We start from the raw sequence: 21,811 nt of genomic DNA on the forward strand, positions 1-21,811 counted from the left end.
GTATCTTTTCGAATTAGTGCTTTTGTTTTTTTTGGATATACACCCAGGAGTGGAATCGCTGGATCGTATGGTAGTTCTATTTTTAGTTTTTTGAGAAATCTCCATACTGTTTTCCACAGTGGCTGCACCAATTTACATTCCCACCAACAGTGTACAAGGGTTCCCTTTTCTTCACATCTTCGTCAACATTTGGTATTTGTGTTCTTTTTGCTGATAGCCATTGTGACAGGTGAGAGGTGATATCTCATTGTGGTTTTGATTTGCATTTGCCTGATGATTAGCAATGTTGAGCATTTTTTCATGTGCCTGTTGGCCATCTCCATTTGATGGGCTTGTTTCTTGTCAATAAAAATTTTGCTTTGTTTTAGTGCTAAGATCCCTACATTCAGTCATCGTCCAGCTCTTTAAGCCATGGATACTGGTTTTAGAGGACAATGAAAGGTAAATAGTTTTTCTGATATTCAAATTTCTTTAAAATTTATGGACAAAGTTCTGACGGTGTTTTGGTCCAGCTGATGATTCACAGATTTGATTTTAAATTTAGAGAACGCTTCTTTACAAAGTAAACTTAAGACATTTTCTGTTTGTGGAATTGTTAGTCTGATTGATCAGAGCTATTGATTTTGAAGCAAAACTGGACACTCATTTCCAGTTTTCCACAATAAAGAAGTTGAATGAGGTTGGTATTTAATTTCAGAAAAACGGATGTTGTTCTCCTGAATTAGGTTTTGATAATATAACACTGCAAAATATGAGGCTAACTTGATTTTACCTAGTATCAGTTATTTTTTTGGAACTAAGTTGGCTTTCAAATTACTGGGTGGGAATTGCTGTTTTAACATGAACTCTGCAACTAAATGAAAGCATTATTTCACAAGCATTTAAAACAGAGGTGTAGAGCTGTCCAAATGCAAGGAGCTGCCTTACGAGTCTTTTATCCTCTAAAAGCAAACAAAAGGTAGATGTCCAGAGTTCTGTAAGAATTACACAGTATATATCACAGTATTTAAAGTGTTTTCATAAGTATGAATTAATCTGATCCTGAGATTCAGAAAACTTGAATGTCTTGCTCAAATCCCACAGCTGGTGAGGGCTAGACTGGGACCAGGGTAGAGCTTTGACCCCCATGTCCAGATTGTTTGTATCATCCAGGCTGCTTCAAGAGCCCATTGAGGGAAACAGAAAAAGTTCTGGGTGTTTGCTTTTCCCAGAGGGCTATCCTTAGACAATCCACAAGCTTCAGGATTTTGTGGTGACCGTGAGACTGCTTACCATAATTTAGGTTTCCTGTTTATTTCCAGGAAGAACTAATGGAATTTATTTTTATATTGAACTTTCTACACCAGATTCAGAAACTAATAATTTCATATAAAGAATTTATCCTTTGGTTATTTCCTCTCTGTTCATTTTTGACCATCTGTTTTTACATGACTTTTCACCCCCCATGCTTTAGGTAGAGAAAGCTGTCTTCTAAGGCACTGGAAATGTAACCAAGATACACAAGGGATGGGTTTACGGGCATAAATTGGATGTGTTGTAAAAGGTGTTAATTTAATAGTTATTTAGATAGCACACTTCTGAAACTTAATTACATTGGAATAAAAGTTAGGAAGGAAAGTAAATAAAATTATATGATTGATATTAAAAGCTACAATTCACCTCCAGGAATTTATAGTCTTTAAAGTGCTCTAAATGTGTCTTAGGGCTACATAACACAGAGTTTTCTAGAACTTAGGCAAACCCCAGACTCTGGGACGTACAATAATTTAATCATAGTGTTTCCTTTCTAAGTGTGTGTTTCTTTTATTTAAAGCAGCCAACGACATTACCCCTGGCTGGAGAGTGATGCTGTGGTGGCCTCAAGCATCGTGCAGTTGTTCACTGATTGCATTGACTCATTGCACCAGAGTTTTAAAGGTAGGAAGGTGTTATATCATGTCTCTGGTTAGTTTTCACTTTTTCCTTAAGTAATTCAGTTAATCTTTTGCCTCTGCTTTCCTACTTTATTTACTTTTACTTTATTTGGTAGGCTGTCATCTTTGACCAAAGAAAGGTCATCCATACAATTATTTAGTGTGAAGTGTGTAACCTCTTATCTTTTTCGGGAGGTAGTGCTGAGTGTTATCAGTTATGGCTTTCTCTTTTCAAATATTGTCTTTCCTCCATGGTGAACCTCATTCTATCTTCTGTGACTTTTCACTTTTTGGCTGTGTTTTCTTCTGCTTCATTTTGGGCAGATTCTTTTTTTTTTGGCCACACCGAGTGGATTGTGGGATCTTAGTTCCCCAACCAGGGATTGAACCTGCACCCTCAGCAGTGAAAGTGCAGAGTCCTAACCACTGGACTGCCAGGGAATTCCCCTGGGCAAATTCTTGAGATCTCTCTTCCAGCTTACACCATCTCTTCAGCTATGTCTAGTCTGCTTTAAAAAAAATCCATTGAATTTTTCATTTCAGTTTCTAGAAGTAATGTTTGTTTATAAAATTTAACCAGATCCTTTTAAAAAATATTTATTTATTTAAAAAATATTATTTATTTATTTATTTATTTTTAAAGGTTTGCATTTTTTAAAAAATTTATTTATTTATGGTTGTGTTGGGTCTTCGCTTCTGTGCGAGGGCCTTCTCCAGCTGCGGCAAGCGGGGGCCAATCTTCATCGCGGTGCACAGGCCTCTCGCTATCGCGGCCTCTCTTGTTGCGGAGCACAGACTCCAGACACGCAGGCTCAGTAACTGTGGCTCACGGGCCTAGTTGCTCCGCGGCATGTGGGATCTTCCCAGACCAGGGCTCGAACCCGTGTTCCCTGCATTGGCAGGCAGACTCTCAACCACTGCGCCACCAGGGAAGCCCCTATTTATTTATTTTTGATTGTGTTGGGTCTTCGTTGCTGTGCGCGGTCTTTCTCTAGTTGCGGCAAGCAGGGGCTACTCTTCATTGTGGTGCACGGGCTTCTCATTGCGGTGGCTCATCTTTGTTGTGGAGAACAGGCTCTAGGCGTGCGGGCTTCAATAGTTGTAGCACACGGGCTCAGTAGTTGTGGCTTGCGGGCTTAGTTGCTCCGCGGCATGTGGGATCTACCTGGACCAGGGCTTGAACCCGTGTCCCCTGCATTGGCATGTGGATTCTTAACCACTGCGCCACCAGGGAAGTCCCTATCCAGATCCTTTTTGATAGCACCTTCTTTCTTTAATTTAAAATTTCAATTTTTATTACTTTAAAATGTTTAAACATACTTACTTTCCTTTATGAGCTGTATGCAGTAATTCCATCAGCTCAAGTTTCTGTTGGTGGGTGGCTCATGCTTCTGTTTGATGTTCCTTCAGAGGCTTGTTTCCTTGTGTATTTTGTAATTTTCTATTGTGAGCCCATATTTAGAGAGACTTTATCTGTGGAAATTCCATGAGGACTAGGATGAGGGTGTATGCCTCCAGAGAAGATCTGCATTTGTTGCCATTTGGCTGTGTGTAATTCCTTGGCTTTGGGTTTCTCACATTACACAGATACATGAAATCAAACCCCATACTCAGTTATCACAATCACCTTTCTTGCCTCCTTGACTCCCAGTCCAGGCTAAGGCAGAGAAGATCCGTTCCCCTCCCCCCTTATCTGCCCTTTCAGTGAGGGTGTAGTCCTTAGAAGATACTGTTTTCTGTTTCCTTGTGCTGTTAAAAACCCCACATAAGCAAACAGCCCCAGGGCAACTGAGGCATCAGTTTAATACTCTGCTTTCCTAGTCTCTGCTTCTGACCTCTTTTCTTCCACTGAATGTATGTAGCTGTGCATTTTCAGAGTTGTTGTATTTTACTTAGTGTATCTAAATGTTTTGTATTGGGAGGCTTGTAAGGATATTAGGTCCACCCAACCCAGATTCTTGCAGTAGCCTCCTAACTGTCCTTCCTATCTCATTTCTGTTCCTGCCTATTTACTAGATTGATTTTCCAAAAATTCTGTTTGTATGCTATTATGTTCTTATTCAGAAACTTTTAAATGTAATAATGTTTTAGCTCAGCATTCAAATGTGTCTGGCTCAGAGCACTTCAACATTATGTGATGGTTTTTTTATGGAAGCATTCCATTCAGCCATACTGCTCTACTCACTGTTCCCTGAAAGTCCTTGGATCTTCCCTTTGCCACTTCTTTGCTTATGCTGATTCCACTACCTGGATGAAGCCTCGGGCCCTTTATATTCTCCTGCATATCTGTTTATATGCATACATTTCTCTCCTGCCTCTAAATCTTTATAGCACATTGTTGCAGTTTGAATCCTTGGGAAGCAGACGCCATGATGGAGCCAGAATGCTGAGATTTATTTGGGGTAATGCCTGTGAAAATAAGAGGGAGAGGAATAAGGGTGGGCAAGGAAAGCCTTCAGACCCTGGTGCAGGCCTAACACCCGTGAAAGGGAGAGTAGGAAGAGCCTCAGCCTGCAGGGCAGCTCTGAGAAAGTATTGGCCAGCTGGTTAGGGAGTTCTAGTGCGAAGATTCTTTATTGAGGATCCTACCTTGGGCGGAAGCAGCGAGGTCTGTGCTTAGTTGTTGGCTGAGGGCTCCCTGGGAGGAGGATGGCCTCGACTCAGGTGCTGAAGGTGCTGTGGCCTGATCTGTGGCAAGTTCTGTTTGAAGGGAGATCTGAGTGGCGCACCTCCGTGGCTACCATGTGTTTATGTGGCACTGAGTCCTGGAGTTAACAATATGTCATCCAGTATTTTATATACAATATATATAGTAGATAACATATCAGATAGTAGACTATATATTATAATATGTATAAATATATATAGCAATTATATATATGTTATAATATAAAATAATATATCATCCAATATTTTATATATATACAAAAATAGACTTTTTTTTTAGTGTCGTTTTAGGTTCACAGCAAAACTGGGCAGAAAGCACAGAGAGTTTCCATATACCCTTACCTCCCTGCTCCGCATGCATAGCCCCCTCCCCACCCACTATCACCATCCCCCACCAGAGCGGTACATTTGTTATAGCCGATGAACCTACACTGACACATTATTACCCAAAGTCCATAGTACATTAGGATTCATGCTGGGGCTTGTACATTCTCTGGGTTTGGATAAATGTATAATGATGTGTGTCCACCATTGCAGTATCATACAGAGTAGTTTCACTGCCCTAAATATCCTCTGTGCTGTCTATTCATCCTTCCCCCACCCCAGCCTTTGGCAACCACTGATTTCTTTTACTTTCTCCATAGTCTTAGCTTTTTTAGAATGTCATATAGTTAGAATCATTCATTATGCAGCTTTCCAGATGGGCTTCTTTCGCTTAGTATATGCACTTAGGTTCCTCCATGTCTTTCAAGACTTGATAGCTCATTTTTTAGTGCTGACTAATATACCATTGTCTGGATGTACCTCATCCAGCATTTTTTTTTTTTTAATATTTATTTATTTATTTGGCTGCATCAGGTCTTAGTTGCACCACGCGGGATCTTTTGTTGCGGTGCGCGGGCTTCTCTCTAGTTGAGGCGCACTGGCTCCAGGGCACACAGGCTTAGTAGCTGCGGTGCACACGGGCTCTCTAGTTGTGGCACACGGGCTTAGTTACTCCGCAGTTGCCCCGCGGCATGTGGGATCTCAGTTCCCTGACCAGGGATCGAACCCACGTCCCCTGATTGGAAGGTGGATTCTTTACCACTGGACCACCAGGGAAGTCCCCATCTAGTATTTTTGATTGCCCTTTTACATATCTGATCTCCTCCCTGTTCCCCCCTCCCCCCACCCCCGTTATAAGATATAAACTCTAGGCACAGAAACATTCTTCTTTTTATCTCCCCCCAACCCAAGACTTAGGACAGTGCTGTACTCTGAGTGTCTACTTGATAAAAGTATTGGTTCGGTGAGTAACACATGAAATCCTAATAGCACTCACTTTTTTTTTTCTTCTTTTGGAAAGGTAGACTTCTAGCTGCATATTACCATCCACAACATATTTATAGTGAGACAAATATTTCAGCATAAAATTATTGTCACGAAGGCTATTATTTAGTTTCTTAGTCTAAAGGTGCAAGCACTCTCACAGGCCCATGTATATAAAATAAAAAAGTGGCCTAGGAATAGGAGAGCACACAGATAACATTAAGAATTGGCAGCTCAATTCAGAGAAAGGAAACAGAAGAACTGTGCACAGCAAGATGAAGAAGTATTAAATTATAGCCTTTTAGTGAGATCGTCTGATTCAGCTCTCTGTTTTTATTGATGAGAAAAATGAGGACCTGAAAAGCAAAATGAATTCATCTGAGGTCACAGAACTTATTTGTGTCTGGGCTGGGACTAGAGACGCTCGGCCTGGTCCTAAGAGATTACCTCCTAGACATCTTCTCCTACATATCCATCCTAATTTAAACAAAACTATCTTTTTTATCCATATTTAAACAAATGCTACTCTTCACCCCTGTCTTAAAAGGTTGTTAAAAACATACGTCACTGTTTCATGAGGACTGGGGATTGAGGGCACAGGAATGTTAGCAGTGATAAGTTGACTGGTACCGTGTGTTGATGCTCATTAGTCATTTTTCAAAAGTCCGTGTTGAGAAACTCCCATCAGGTTTCTGCTCTCGTTGTATGTGGCTCTCTCTTCTTTGACCAAATTCCATTCCTTTGCTTAGAACCAGAAAGTCTGAAAAAATTTGTTTCAGACTAAATGCTCCTGAGGGCACTAAAGTAATTGATACTCGTGAGGATAATACTGAGTGATTCAGGTTACAGAAGAGTGTGAAATTTGTTTTAGAGTGACTTACTTGAATGACAGTTAACAGTCTAGTTTTACTGCACCAAGGGTTAAGATTTAGTCATTTGGAACATTTCCTTTTTTTTTTTAAAATTATCTATTTAGGCTGTGTTGGGTCTTCGTTGTTGTGCATGAGCTTTCTCTACTTGTGGCGAGTGCGGGCTACTCTTCGTTGCGGTGCGTGGGCTTCTCACTGCGGTGGCTTCTCTTGTTGCGGAGCACGGGCTCTAGGCATGTGGGCTCAGTAGTTGTGGCTCGCGGGCTCTAGGCACAGGCTCAGTAGTTGTGGCACACTGGCTTAGTTGCTCTGCGGCATGTGGGATCTTCCCGGACCAGGGATCGAACCCGTGTCTCCTGCATTGGCAGGCGGATTCTTAACCACTGCGCCACCAGGGAAGTCCCTGGAACATTTCCTTTTGAGGAACATTTCCTTTTGAGGAACATTCGATTTCTCCAAGGTGCCAAAAGAATGAGGTGTCAAATGCTTGAGACTGAATTTATGCTGAAGGCAACAGACTGAAGGGATGCCTAGAGTTGGTTGTGGTTGTGGAAGTGTATTTGAGTTAAAAAGTCATATATTTAGGAGTTTTAGAGAAAAACTGTTCACCCCTGCCATCTCCCTCACACCAGCTGCTCCTACCAGTTACCCAAGTAAGTAAATTACCATTCTTTATTATTACTCTGCCGTCATGTTTTTCCCTGGTATGTGAAAATCTTTGAAACTGGGTGATTATTGAGAACGTTAGGTTTTAGACGTTTAGTTCAAATTTATGTTTTGTGTTAGTTTTTTATTTATTTGTTTTAAAGATAAACCAAAAGGTCTTCAGCTATATTTTCTTTTTCAATTTTAGACAAGCTCTTGCCCGGTGATGACGGAGCCCTTCGGTTACACCTGATGCATTATTGTGAAGCATGTACAGCACCCAAAATGCCAGAGTTCATTCTGTATGCTTTTCACAGTGCCTACCAGAAACTCCCATGGAGGGACCTGCATCCTGACCAGATGCTCATGGAGGCTTTCTTCAAGGTAAGCCCTTCACTCTCTATGTCACAGCCTGGCTTCTTGGGAGCAACCTGTTCACTGTGGGTTTCAGGCCCAGTTGCAGTGGGTGACAGTGTGGACCCTGCCCGAATTCTGTATCGCCCAGACAGTGCTTGTGTAAAGCAGCATCCTATGGACATCATTTCACTGTGTCTGTAGATGACTGGACAGCATTTACAGGACCATTTTTAAAACCCAGAGAAAGATTTTTGTCTGTAATATGGCAGTCATCCCCTAGACTTCGGTGATATTGTCATGTGAATACATAGTTTAATCACTTTGTCACACTCAATCTTGGCGTTTCTGTGAATGCATGTTTTTCTAGGATAATATCATTAAAACTGCTTCTTGTTAAATGTTCTATTAAAGTAGAATGTAAATCGGTACTCAAACCATTAGCTTCTTTAAGCAGTTATGTAAGGGGATATTAGGTTGTAGGAGACAGAAGTACATTGTAACAACCAGTAATGCATCATAATCATATAAAGACCTGAAATGGCCTGGAAAAAGTCCCAATAAGTGTGCGGGAGTTTTTGCAGTAGAAGCAATAGTTACAGAAAACAGGTACAGTAGTGTCACTTACATACCAGTCAGGCATTTCTGTTGTTCTTAAGTTTTTGTTTTAAAAAAACTTTTAATCTTGTCTTAGCTTTTTATGATCATTTCAGTTTATTTGTTCATAGTCACCAGTTCATTTCTGTTTACTCATAACCTAATTCACATTTATTATTGAGACACTTTAAGTGCTTTTTAAAAAAAAATTTTTAAATTTTATTTATTTTTATATTTATTTATTTATTTTTGGCTGTGTTGGGTCTTCGTTTCTGTGCGAGGGCTTTCTCTAGTTGCGGCAAGCGGGGGCCACTCTTCATCGCGGTGCGGGGGCCTCTCACTATCGCGGCCTCTCTTGCTGCGGAGCACAGGCTTCAGACGCGCAGGCTCAGTAGTTGTGGCTCACGGGCCCAGCTGCTCCGTGGCATGTGGGATCTTCCCAGACCAGGGCTTGAACCCGTGTCCCCTGCACTGGCAGGCAGACTCTCAACCACTGCGCCCCCAGGGAAGCCCTAAGTGCTTTTTTTTAAAAATTATTATTTACTTGTTTATTTTTGGCTGCGTTGGGTCTTCGTTGCTGTGTGCAGGCTTTCTCCAGTTGCTGCGAGCGGGGACTACTCTTCATTGTGGTGCACGGGCTTCTCATTGCAGTGGCTTCTCTTGTTGCAGAGCATGGGCTCTAGGCGCGCGGGGCTTCAGTAGTTGTGGCACGTGGGCTCTAGAGCGCAGGCTCAGTAGTTGTGGTGCACGGGCTTAGTTGCTCCGCGGCATGTGGGATCTTCCCGGACCAGGGTTCGAACCTGTGTCTCCTGCATTGGCAGGCGGATTCCCAACCACTGAGCCACCAGGGAAGCCCCTAAGTGCTTTAATTACTGCAGATCCATAGTTATTTATGACAATTAGTAAAATGTACTGCAGTCTTTTAGTGCTGTAAGTGGAGACCCCACCCACTGCTGCTCTTGTCAGCCACTCCTCTGTAGCTGAGCTCTAAGGAAAGCTGAGGACAGTCATCTTAGTGAAGTACAAGGTTAAGAATGATTTTATAGCTAGGTTTAGCCTATGAGACAGGCACAAAGTAGGTATTCATCATCATTATGAATATGGAATTGAACCTTTGTGTAATGAGCTGTAAGAGAGCGTTTAAGTAAGAGTGCAGCTTTAGCTATATGACAGATTAAATAGAATGGTCTATAAAGGGATGCTATAGACTTTGTATCTCTAGGAGTTTTAGTCTAATGATAGATGACTTTGCCCTGCCCAGAAGCTGGGAACCTTTCAGTTCCATGAGTCTTGCTGGCATAGTAAAGTATGTTTGTGAGGGGGTCGAGGGTGAAGATAGAGAACAAATTATAAAGGAGGATGAAGAATCATTTTCTAAAAGGGAAAATGAGCAAATAGCATGATATAATGATGGTACTAATTGGAAGACATGAATCATCAAATTCCACTGATTGCAATTTTATAAATGGAGTTGAGCTTTTTAATCTTCTTTTTAAAGGAAAAATTTATAGCTAGCCATGTTTTATTTTAAACAGACTCGAAATAGCCTTATAAGAGATAACTTTGGTATTGATTATAACTTTATAATACATTTGCCCCCCATCCCCAATGTATTTTAAATGGGATAATTAAACATTATGCAGTCATCAAAAATTATAAAGACTAATGATATGGGGATATATTTATAACACAACATTACACTAAAAAGGCCATATAAAAATTATATATGCTAATATAGTAGGTCTCAAAGTATGGTCCTAGGGCCAGCAACATCAGTACCACCTGGGAACTTGTTAGGAAGACAAATTCCTGCTCCTACTCCAGATATAGGACATTAAAAATTCTATGGGTACCCCTCAACCCCCATCCCACGCAAGTCCTCCAGGTGGTTCTGATGCACACTCGGCTTTGGGAACCAGTGACTAGTAGATACATCACCTTTGTCCTGCCCAGCACATCTGAGGACTGTGGTAGGCTCCCTTGAGCACCAGTGACTAACTGTGGCAGGGATTTGCCACCCTGGCTGGAACTAGGGAAGATAATTCCTTTCCTGTTAAGAATTAGTGGAATAGGGACTTCCCTGGTGGCACAGTGGTTAAGAATCACCCGCCAATGCACAGGACACAGGTTCGATCCCTGGTCTGGGAAGATCCCACATGCTGCGGAGCAGGTAAGCCAATGCTCCACAACTACTGAGCCTGCACTCTAGAGCCCGGGAGCCACAGCTTCTGAGCCTGCATGCCACAACTACTGAAGCCTGCACGCCTAGAGCCCATGCTCTGCAACAAGAGAAGACACAGCAACGAGAAGCCCATGCATGGCTACGAAGAGTAGCCCCCGCTCGCCGCAACTAGAGAAAGCCCACACGGAGCCACAAAGCCCCAACACAGCCAAAAATAAAAATCAATAAAATAAATTAAAAAAAAAAGAATTAGTGGAATAAATAATGAACTCCAAACAAGCTGAAAGGTGTTCCATACATTGAACATGGAAGGAAAAATATTATAATCTAAATCTCTGAGGGCAGAAGGGTTATGAATGATTTTTATAATCTGGGAAAAAAGTATAATTTAAAAGATATATAATTTAGAAAACATTGATTTCTATACATTTTCAGGATACATAGCTAAAAACATTGTTTCCTTTTAGGTGGAACGAGGAAGCCCCAAGAGCTGCTTCTTGTTTCTGGGGTCTGTCCTCTGTGAAGTCAACTGGGTCAGTGTGCTCTCTGATGCCTGGAGTCCCAGTCCCCACCCAGAGACCCGGAGCATGACTGTCTGCCTCCTTTTCATGATGATTTTACTGGCAAAGGAAGATCAACTGGTGGATCAAACAGTAAGTTTGGAGAGCCTGTGATAAAGACTTGGCAAGGCTCTCCAGATCCTCACTCTGTATGAAGTTGTGGTTTATAAGTTGTTTCCCTAGTGCCTCTTTCAGTGTGAATATATGCGTGGCATACGGGTGTGCCTTCAACTAGGTGCCTGACTTTCTTTTATAGCTCATAGTCTAAGGGAGCCACACCAAATATAAAAATCACTTCCAATTTACATCTCCTTAGTTGCTTGTTCTACCACCAGATCACAGAGTTCCTTTGAAAATTGGGTTCTGAATACTTATAAATCTTAATGTGTTTTGCCAAAACTTTGGTTATTACTTTCACGAGTACTCCTAACTTGAGCAGGTACTTATTTGACTTCTTAACTCTTCTCTGCTCATCATAGGCCATGTTAGTGGTCACTCCATAGACTAGGTAGAGATGCATATTTCTGGAAAAAAATGGGGGCTCTGGAACTAAAGGAATGTGTGTTTCATTTTTAGGATTCTCCTCTACTTACTCTCCTTGGACAGACAAGCTCACTCTCGTGGCATCTTGTGGATATTGTGTCATATCAGAGTGTGCTAGGTTATTTCAGCAGCCATTACCAGCCATCCGTCATCCTGGCAAAGGAATCTTCTGCTGAGTTAATTGTGAAGCTCCTAAAAGTGTCTGCAGGTCTTTCCGTTCCTACTGACAGCCAGAAACATCTTGTAAGTTAAGTGGGTCCTTTAGAAGGCAGAGTGTGCTTCAGGGCTGGTAGTAGTGTAAGTGCTACTGAGGACTGTCTCGAATCCTGCGACGGCTCAATAGAAAAAGTTGGAGGATGTATATCATTTTGGCCTCTTGGGTCTTTCAGTTTCATTTATTTCTTCTGGTAAGCCTTTACCTACTAGCAGTGTCACATGCTAACAAGAGGTGAAAAGGATTGAGGGCCGACAGTGAGCTGTGGGTTTACTGATTTGAATGTCATTGGCAACAGAATGGCAGCAAGTTATGAGCATGAGTTTGAGGTCTGACAAACTCACATCCCCAACTCACTGCCATTCTGACCTTGGTTTTCTCACCTGATTTGGAAATAATAATACCTTGCCTTCAAAGTGTTGTGAGGATTAGATCAGAAAATGAACATAAAAGTTTTTGGAAAAGTTCCTGACAAGTACTTAGTGTGTAGTTAATGTTGTTATTAATGTAATAAAAACTACTACTGGGATTTGGGAGAACATGGGTTCTGGTCTAAGTATTACCAAAGATTTTTATTTCCCCAACACAGGGTCTGTCCTCATATGACTCACTGCTCTGTCCTCTCCCAGTGCAGTGCTGTGCTCCCAGGGAATATCCAGTTAACACTGCTTGCATGGATTCATTTGAATGATCCTTTTTTTATTGTCAGGATGCAGTTCCAAAATGCCAAGCTTTCACTCATCAGATGGTACAATTCCTCATCTCCCTGGAACAAAATGGAAAAATCACGTTAGCAGTCCTTGAACAGGAAATGTGTAAGCTCTTGGATGATATCATTGTTTTTAAACCACCTGGTAAGTGACTATGGTGGAGTCATGTATTCACTCAGTAAATGAATTCCTGCTATGTATAAGGCATCTTGAGATCAGGAAGATGGTCAGGACACTGTCATTCCTGTTTACAGAGAAGCAGTGGTCAGAGAGATGACCATAGGGACACTTGTCATCTCAGCACTGGCGGGGGTGGGTGGCATGAATGGTAAGAAGTTGAGGAGGCATAGACACTGTCAGTTGCTGGTGTGAGGTTAACTGGACTGAGGGCTAAGTTAGATGACTAAATATAATGATTAGGAGATAACCAGAGACCATCCATTGAGCAGCATTCCTGGGTGTTTTGGCTCCTAACTGGAGGGCACTTCAGAATCACCTGTAGGCTTGTAAAGAAACTTCATGTGAGAACTTGTGTTCCTAGCAGTTTGGTGGACTGGACATCCTGATTGCCTCTCCTGCTGAAAACAACTAAGGATGCTGGATAAAATGTTTTTAAGAAACCAAAAATTAAACTTATTGACAAGGTGGCAGAAAATCTCAGAAGTCAGAAACTAAGTAAAAGGAGGAACCCATAAAAGTAGATGGAGTACTGAGGCTGGCTTTTACCTTGAAGGCTTTTGCTGACACTCCTTAGATTAGGGGAGATGATAAAGCCCAGGGCCTGCCTAAGATGGGATCCTGAAAGGACCTCCCATGCATTACCACACAGGATGGCATACTCAGGATAAGGATGAGTTAGAAATGAACCTGCCCTGAAAAAGGAAGACAACAATCCCTAGATTCATTAAACCCAGCAAACCCCAAGCAGGGTAGATAGAAAGAAATTCACACCTGTACATACTGAAGTGAAACTGCAGAAGCACCGGGGACAAAGGAACAACATTTACAAGGACAGCCGGCTTCTCACTGGCAACAGAGGAAGCTGTAAGATAGTGGAATGACACCTTCAATGTGCTGTGAGGAGATGACTTGTAACCTGGGATTGTAAACTAAGAATAACCATCTTTCAAGGATGAGAATGAAATAAAGATGTTTTCCTTGAAACGTGAGCGTGTTTGTCCCAGTGGACATCACTAAAGGAAGTACTAAATAAAGCATGTTCTTTAGGTAGAAGTAGAGTGATCACAAGTGAAAGGCTTGAATTGCAAGAAGGAAAAGTAAGCAGAGAAAGTAGTGAAATGTGGGTAAATATAAACAAAAACTGCCTATATAAAACTACAGTAGTCATCATTGAGGGGTTTAAAAAGCAAACGCTAACATTAAATTATATGACCACAAGTATATGTAAGTTAGGAAGGAGGTTGAGTTAAAAGCATTCTAAGGTTTTAATATTGTTTGAGGGGGGTCAAGAAATTGATTAAATTTATGTCTTCATAGAATATGAATGGTAAAAATTCTAAGCAATTCACCAAAAGAGCAGAAATAAAATACGTAAGTTCTAAGTTAGTAGAAGGAGATACGGATTGGCCAGGACTTCCCTGGTGGCACAGTGGTTAAGAATCTGCCTGCCAATGCAGGGGACACGGGTTTGATCCTTAGTCCAGGAAGGTCCCACATGCCGTGGAGCAGCTAAGCCCATGTGCCACAACTACTGAGCCTGTGCTCTAGAGCCCGCGAGCCACAACTACTGAGCTCACGTGCCACAACTACTGAAGCCTGTGTGCCTAGAGCCCATGCTCCGCAGCAAGAGAGGCCACCCCAATGAGAAGCCCATGCACCGCAACGAAGAGTAGCCCCAGCTCTCTGCAACTAGAGACAGCCCACACACAGCAATGAAGACCCAACGCAGCCAAAAAATTAATTAATTAATTAATTAAATTAAAAAAAAAAAAGGATTGGCCAAATTTTGTTCAATCCAAAGAAGGCAAGAAACATGGAGAAGGTAAGAAAAATAGCCAAAATAAAAAGATAAAATTTAAATATATCGGTAAAGGTAAATGGACTGATGCTCAGGTTAAAAGACGATTGTCAGACTGGATTAATAATCAACAACATCCAGTTTTTTATGTATTTATTTTTTTTAATTTTATTTTAGTTGTGGCGCATGGGCTTAGTTGCTCCGCGGCCTGTGGGACCCTCCCAGTCCAGGGCTTGAACCTGTGTCCCCTGCACTGGCAGGCGGATTCCCAACCACTGCGCCACAAGGGAAGCCCCAACATCCAGTTTTAAGCTGTTTATAAGAAGTATACCTAAAGCATAGGATATAGAAAGCTTTCTACAAGGCAGTCACATTAGGTATTAAAATAGAAAGCTGGTACAGCTATATCAGTATGAGACAGATAGGACTGTAAGGCAGAAAGCATTACCAAGCCAGACAATCTCTTGTGTGTGTTCCTGCCCTGAAGTTGCATGAAAAACACATATATACATAAAAAACACATATTACTTACATAAATAAATAAGAAATAAGCATTATTAGAAATGAAGAGAGTCGTTGGAAATTGATACAAGGTTCAATTCACCAGGAAGAAAATGCATAAGGTGAAAATTGACAGAACTAGGAAGAGAAATGTCAAATTTGCTCACAGTGAGGGATTTTGACCCATGTCTCACACTAACTGATGGATCAGGTAGACAGAAAATCAGTAAGACTATAGGATGTCTGAATAGCACAGCTGGATGTAATGAGTATGTAGAGAATAATATACCCTGTAAGTGCAGAATGCACACTGTATCAGTCTCACATTGAACAGTTAAGAAACTTGACCCATTACTAGGGTTAAAGCACATCTCAATCAATCCCAAAGGACTGGTATCAGATAGACCACATATTCTAACCACAGTGCAATGAACTTAAAAATCAGTAACAAAATATAACCAGGAGGGAAAAAACTATACATTGGAAATTAAGAAGCAAACTTTTAAATAACTGATGACCAAAGGAACAATAACAGAAATTTAAAATATTTAGAACTGAATACAAAAAACAGAGCATCAAAACTTGTGGGATTCAGCTAAAGTGAAACTTAATTTCATGGCCTTAAATGTTTATATTAAAATTTCTAAAAGCTGAAAATTAATTAGATAAACACTGAGCTTAAGAAATTATAAAAAGAACCACAAAATATAACCAAAATCTGCTTAGAAAGAAAGAGATAATAAAGAGAAGATAAATAGGAGGAGGCTAAGGGTGAACAATGAAACTGGTAAATGTATAGGAAAATCTAAATGAAATCTGACTCTATAGAACAGTAATAGTAATGTGTTGTTGGGTTATGGTAACAGTAGGGAAGGTAATAGGAAATTAGCATTGTCTGGGAACCAGTTAACATCAGACTTTGAAAAATCAAGAATGCATGTTGTAATTTGTAAGATAACCACTATGAAAATGTTAAAAGAATATTTGTTTAATTTCCAAACTAAAAGAAAGAAAAAGTAGAATAATAAGAAATAATCCAAAAAAAGGAAATAAAAGAAAAAGGAATGTAGAATTGGAGGGACAAATTGGAAGCATATAGTAAGATAGTAGATTTAGACCCACTCACATCAGTAATTACATTAAATATGAATGACTAAGATTGTCACACTGGATAAAATAAGGAAGAAAAAGACAATCCAGTAGAAAAAAATGAACAAGACCCTTAAATTGACATTCTACAAAAGAGAATATTCAAATAACCAATAAACATATGAAAACATGCTAAACCTTGTTAATATTTAGGGAAATGCAAATTAAGAACTTGATGGCATACTCTATCACATCCACCAGAATAGCTAAAATTAAAAAGTTTTCAATACCCAGTGTTGGTGAGGATGTGGATCAGTGTAACTCTCATATACTGCTGATCACAGAGTAAATTGGTACAACCATTTTTAAACGTTTGACATCATCTACTAGTTTGCATATCCCTCGGCTCGGGATATGCAAACTAGTTAAAAGAAAAAAAAGAAAGAATTAGCAGGCAATACTGGAGAAATTGATTTAGAGTTGGTCATATGTAACTAGGCCATGAAGATTGAATAATAGCCAGGCAAAGGAGTGAAGGGCGTTCTAGAAAGATCTTAATCAGAAGAGTGATGGGATCAGTTCTGGTTTTTAAGAACGACATTTGTTGGCTGTGTTGATGATGAATGGGAAGGGGAGAGGCTGCGATCTATTAGGAGGCTTATTGCAATCATTTTTTGTTCCCATGAGTCATAATTAAAAGATAGATTAAAATCGCTATTCACAGATGCAAACTGTTATATATAGAATGGATAAACAACAAGGTTCTACTCTATAGTACAGGGAACTAAATTCAATATCCCGTGGTAAACCATAATGGAAAAGAATATGAAAAAAATGTATATATGTATGTATATATGTATAACTGAGTTACTTTGCTGTATAGCAGTAATTAACACAACATTGTAAATCAACTGTACGTCAATAAAAAAATAAAATTTTTTTAAAAATCAGAAAAAAAATTTATTCACCTGGAATTCAGAGATAAGGCCTTTATTACCAAGAATATTTATACATAAAAAAGTAGATTCACACACATTTAGTGCTTAAAAAATTCCTTGCTTGATAATCAGTAGATCTTATGATAACATTAAGTTAGGGTTTATTGTACACTGTGCAAGCGGGTGAATTTGGTTTGATGGGTGTGATAAGACCTCCCCACTCATGTTGACATAAATACCAAAGCCTCAAGGTGAGAAAGCCACAATTCTGTTCCCTTGAAACAATGAACCCAACTCAAGGAGAATTAGAAAAAGTTGGCAAAAATTATGCCTGATGAAGGGAATTCCCTGGTCATCCAGTGGCTAAGACCCTGCAATTTGACTGCCGAGGGCCGCGGGTTCAATCCCTGGTCGGGAAACTAAGATCCCGCAAGCTGCGTGCCCCAGCCAAAAAAGAAAAAGCAAATAAAAATAAAGTGTACAATTCAAAAATTATGCCTGATGAATAGTTTTCTCAACACACCCTCCGTGAAAAATATTTTCTATTCTTGGATGTGAAGAAGGAATCTACCTCAGTCACTTATTTGCAGTTCTCTTTTAAAATGAATTTGCTCTTTTTCTTGTGTTGTATTCTTTTTTTCACCTTTTAATATTTTGGAAAGACCCAGTCTGTGCATTTTTCTTATTTAAAAAACAAAGAAATAAGAGCTGCTGTTAGGAGTCTGTAAAAAGGTTTTTCCTTTCCTTACTTTTATATTTAGTTTTAAATAATAACCTTCATTCTGTGTAAATCATTCTAGAATTGTTTACAACTTTCGCATTGGTAGGGGTGGAGGTACTGTTTCTAATTAGTTTACCAAATGACTCCTGAGATCTGTGTATTTTGTCTATTTATTAAAGTATCGCTTGGCCACACGCCGTAACCAAGGATCTCGCGGTAGTTCCTGCTTTGCTCTTACAAAGTATGTATGTGCCACATCCTATCCTTAAAAGCTAAACACAGAAGGATTTTCCTTGTGGCCCCTGGAGAGCAGCTAGTTTGAAGCACCATTGTTCCCTTTATCACATTCACATCGTCATACCAGCAGCCTTTTGCAAACGTGTTGTCTTATGTTCCCCTTCAGATCTGGACAGCCAGACCCGCCACATGGCCCTCAGCAGCCTCTTTATGGAAGTCCTAATGATGATGAACAACGCGACTATCCCAACAGCAGAGTTCCTCCGAGGCAGTGTCCAGACCTGGATTGGGCAGAAAGTGCATGGGCTGGTGGTTCTGCCCCTGTTAACAGCCGCCTGCCAGAGCCTGGCTTCCGTCCGCCACATGGCCAAGACGACGGAAGCCTGCATCACTGCTTACTTCAAAGAGGGTAAGAGGACCGTCATGTCAGGCTCTCAGTAGACCCATCTTTTCCAAGGAAGATTAAAGCTTTGTCTGAAGAAGGTACCTTTCCAGACCCTTCTTGTTGAGGGATTGTACTGTTCTAATATCTCTGTAAATGTTGTTGATGTTTCAGAGTATAGTTTGTTTTCTTCATAAAAACGTGCAGTTAGCATGAGAAATTTTGGCCCATGTTGGTACCATCATGTTTCAAGGGAGGGAACCTCTAATTCATTTTATGTGGGTTTTGGAGTGTCAGACCAATCCTTTTATGGTAGCCAAATTGTGTACGTCATAGGCCTAGTCATAGTTCTAAAAGCAAATGCTATCTACCAGAATCTTTATAATAATGATCCACTGTATTAATTTTCTCTATTTTGTCACTTGTTGAAGTTTTTCATATGTCCTCTTATTGCATTTTGTCATGTGTTTTAAAATATTGTGGAGTTCTCTTCCCACCTCCCCTCCCGCCCCAACTCCCGCTTTGTCTTCTTATTTCCTACCTCTAAACTCTCAGATTCTGGAAACAGCTTGATCTGGTTAAAAAGAATTGCTCAGATCAGTACTTCTCGACTCTGTTACCCAGATATATATCATCGTGCACACAATAGGGGAGAACGAAGGGTACTGGAGTGAGAATGCTAGGAAGTGCCTGTAACCTGCCCATGCCCTTTCTTGACAACACGTGAATAATCCATGTTCCCATGTCACCCTGTGGAAGGTGCTATGTGTGTCACCATGTCACCTTACTCCCATTCCCCACAAAGAATTGAGAACCATTAGGATAACACTCTTGCTCCAAATTTGTTTACTGTTTGTTGCTAAAATCAAATTTGTTTTTTCAATTTGTGAAACATTTTCAAGAATTTCTGTCAAGATATGAGTCAAACTAAACTTTGATAATTAAAAAATGCTTATGAAGGATAGAGTAATAATAATATCCCTCGGAAAAGCATAAGTATTCATAACACACTTAAAAATGGTATTAGGTAAAGTTAAAATTCTTAGATAACTGGGATAGGCGGTGCCTACATGTGATTTTAATGATCATAATATGGTGAAAGAGGTGATTTATGAAAATGCAGCCATGATGCCTGACTTCTTAACCCTCTGCACTGGCAGCCAGGACAAAGGCATTTAGTGTGAGGGCTTCCAGCCAAGCCATGAGGCATTGTCAGGCCCTCCAGGGTCAATGTGCGTAGTGTTTTCTCGACATGAAGCTTTTAAAGTGAAAAGGTTCATTAGAGTAGTTAAATAGTTTGATTCTTGCTCTTACCTTTCTCTACCTCTTGGTGTTCTTTTCTTAGGCTCCCTCAATCAGAATTTAGGTTGGGGCCCCATTCTGGTGTCCCTTCAAGTTCCCGAGCTCACCATCGAAGAGTTTCTGCAGGAGTGCCTGTCCCTCGGCAGCTACTTGACTCTCTATGTCTACTTGCTTCAGTGTCTAAATAGTGAGCAGACGCTAAGGAACGAAATGAAAGTGCTGCTTCTCTTAAGCCAGTGGTTGGAACAGGTGTATCCAAGGTATGTTGGCCCTCCGGCTGCTACAGCCGACCCATGGGATTGGGATAGCTTGAATTTGGGTTTAAGTTAATGTCCATTTAAGTGCACAGACCCAAGTGATACATAAGAAACAAACAAGGCTATGAGGTACAGTGACACCTATTTTAGAAAGATTTTCCTCGCATGGGCCGACTTTCTGAGCAGGCTTTTTATTTCCTAAAACAGGTATTTTGAAGCACCACCTTTAGCTTCCGTATCCGTTAAGTAGGGACAACAACGTTTACCTCACTTGATTAAGTGAAAGGACGTCGAGCTCATATATGCTGTCTGGCATGTAGAAGGGGCAATAAATGTCAGCTGTTCCGTTATTGTCCCAATACTTTATTAACAGCATTACCTGTCAGCCTAAGCTTTTAAAGTACTAAATGTCCCTTACACTTAAAACTCATGTGTGGACTTTCAGTTAAACGAGAGTGGAAAGAATCTACTCTGAATTTGATTTCCCCCCCCCCCCCCCCCGCCCCAGCTCTATGCAGGAAGAAGCAAAGCTGTTTTTGTGGTGGCACCAAGTCCTGCAGCTGTCCCTGGTTCAGACCGAGCAGAATGACTCGGTCTTGACGGAGTCTGTCATTCGAATTCTGCTCACGCTTCAGGGCCGTCAGAGCCTGCTGGCCGAGGAGAGGCTCAGTTCAGGGATTCTCAGGGCAATTGGGCTGGGCCGGAAGTCGCCCTTGTCTAACAGGTGAGGAAGCACCTGCTCTTGCTTTTCTAAACGGGCCACAGACACCTGCACATACCTAGGGGGTGCGATACTTGGTAGATTTTCTGTTTAGGAGCTGAGCTAGGGTCCTCCCAGAGATTAAGAAGAAAACAATCAGAGCCTGATTACATCTTTACATTTTAAAAAGGGTGTTTATTTTTTCCATTTTAAAACAACTTTTATGTTCAAAGACTTTTTTTTAGCAGTATCTCATTGTATTTTGACTTGGTAACCTGACCACACTACTCATTGCTTTTTGTCTTTGAGCCAGTGAGGGTGTGCAAGGTTAGGTTAAAATACCCCGGTCAGCTGCTTCACTGCCAGCACTTTGTCAGGGAAACCCAGGTCCCATGAGGGACTCGGTCTAGCAGAATTGTTAAGTCAAGATGAGTGAAAGTTAACTGATTAGAAGGATAAGTAATGAGAAATACATTCAGGTTTTTGTTGCTAAAAATTCCAAGGTGTGAAAGAATTTGCCACTAGCCCCAGTTTATGTGAAAGAATTTGCCACTAGCCCCAGTTTATCTCCTAAGACTATTTGCATCATGGTTTTCTTTTAAAGGCCTTATCTGGTTTGAAAGGAATTCTTACTATTCTGATGTCAGCATTCTTATGGAATAGCAGGCTGCAACTTTGGGAGCCACCCCGTCCAAACCAGTGAACATCGTACTCCTTTGTTTGTGGTAGAATTTAGCAGGACTGTGTGATTTGATTCACTTAAATTGTAAAATACACATCACATAAAATTATCATGCTAATAACCCTTTTAAAATATACAATTCAGGGACTTCCCTGGCAGTCCAGTGGTTAAGACTCCGTGCTTGCACTGCAGGGGGCGTGGGTTTGTTCCCTAGTCTAGTCAGGGAACTAAGATCCCGCATGCCGCGCGGTGTGGCCAGAAAAAAAAAATGATAAAATGTACAGTTCAGTGGCATTTAGTACATTCACAATGTTGTTGCAACCATCACCACTGTTTTGTTCCAGAACATTTTCGTCATCCCAAAAGGAAATCCTGTAGCTACTAAGCAATCACTCCCTATTCCCCTCTTCCCCAAGTCTCTGGCAACCACTGATGGATTCCTGACTTTATATATATCCTGTT

The 21,811-nt window shown here is 40.7% G+C and overlaps 1 protein-coding gene across 2 annotated transcripts in view; it reads left to right on the forward strand.

Moving 5' to 3' along the window:
• The window catches only part of EPG5 (ectopic P-granules 5 autophagy tethering factor), a 123,682-nt gene that overhangs the window by 95,656 nt on the left and 6,215 nt on the right, over window positions 1-21,811 (forward strand). For both annotated transcript variants that reach the window (XM_057526387.1, XM_057526388.1), the window contains exons 34-42: window positions 369-441; window positions 1,814-1,917; window positions 7,611-7,786; window positions 11,003-11,188; window positions 11,672-11,881; window positions 12,562-12,706; window positions 18,193-18,435; window positions 19,754-19,970; window positions 20,476-20,691. In XM_057526387.1, coding sequence (XP_057382370.1) covers window positions 369-441; window positions 1,814-1,917; window positions 7,611-7,786; window positions 11,003-11,188; window positions 11,672-11,881; window positions 12,562-12,706; window positions 18,193-18,435; window positions 19,754-19,970; window positions 20,476-20,691 — 1,570 coding nt within the window. The remainder of the gene's footprint in view (window positions 1-368; window positions 442-1,813; window positions 1,918-7,610; window positions 7,787-11,002; window positions 11,189-11,671; window positions 11,882-12,561; window positions 12,707-18,192; window positions 18,436-19,753; window positions 19,971-20,475; window positions 20,692-21,811) is intronic.

Source organism: Balaenoptera acutorostrata, chromosome 13 (assembly GCF_949987535.1).
Source record: "Balaenoptera acutorostrata chromosome 13, mBalAcu1.1, whole genome shotgun sequence".
NCBI classification, from domain to species: Eukaryota; Metazoa; Chordata; class Mammalia; order Artiodactyla; family Balaenopteridae; genus Balaenoptera; species Balaenoptera acutorostrata.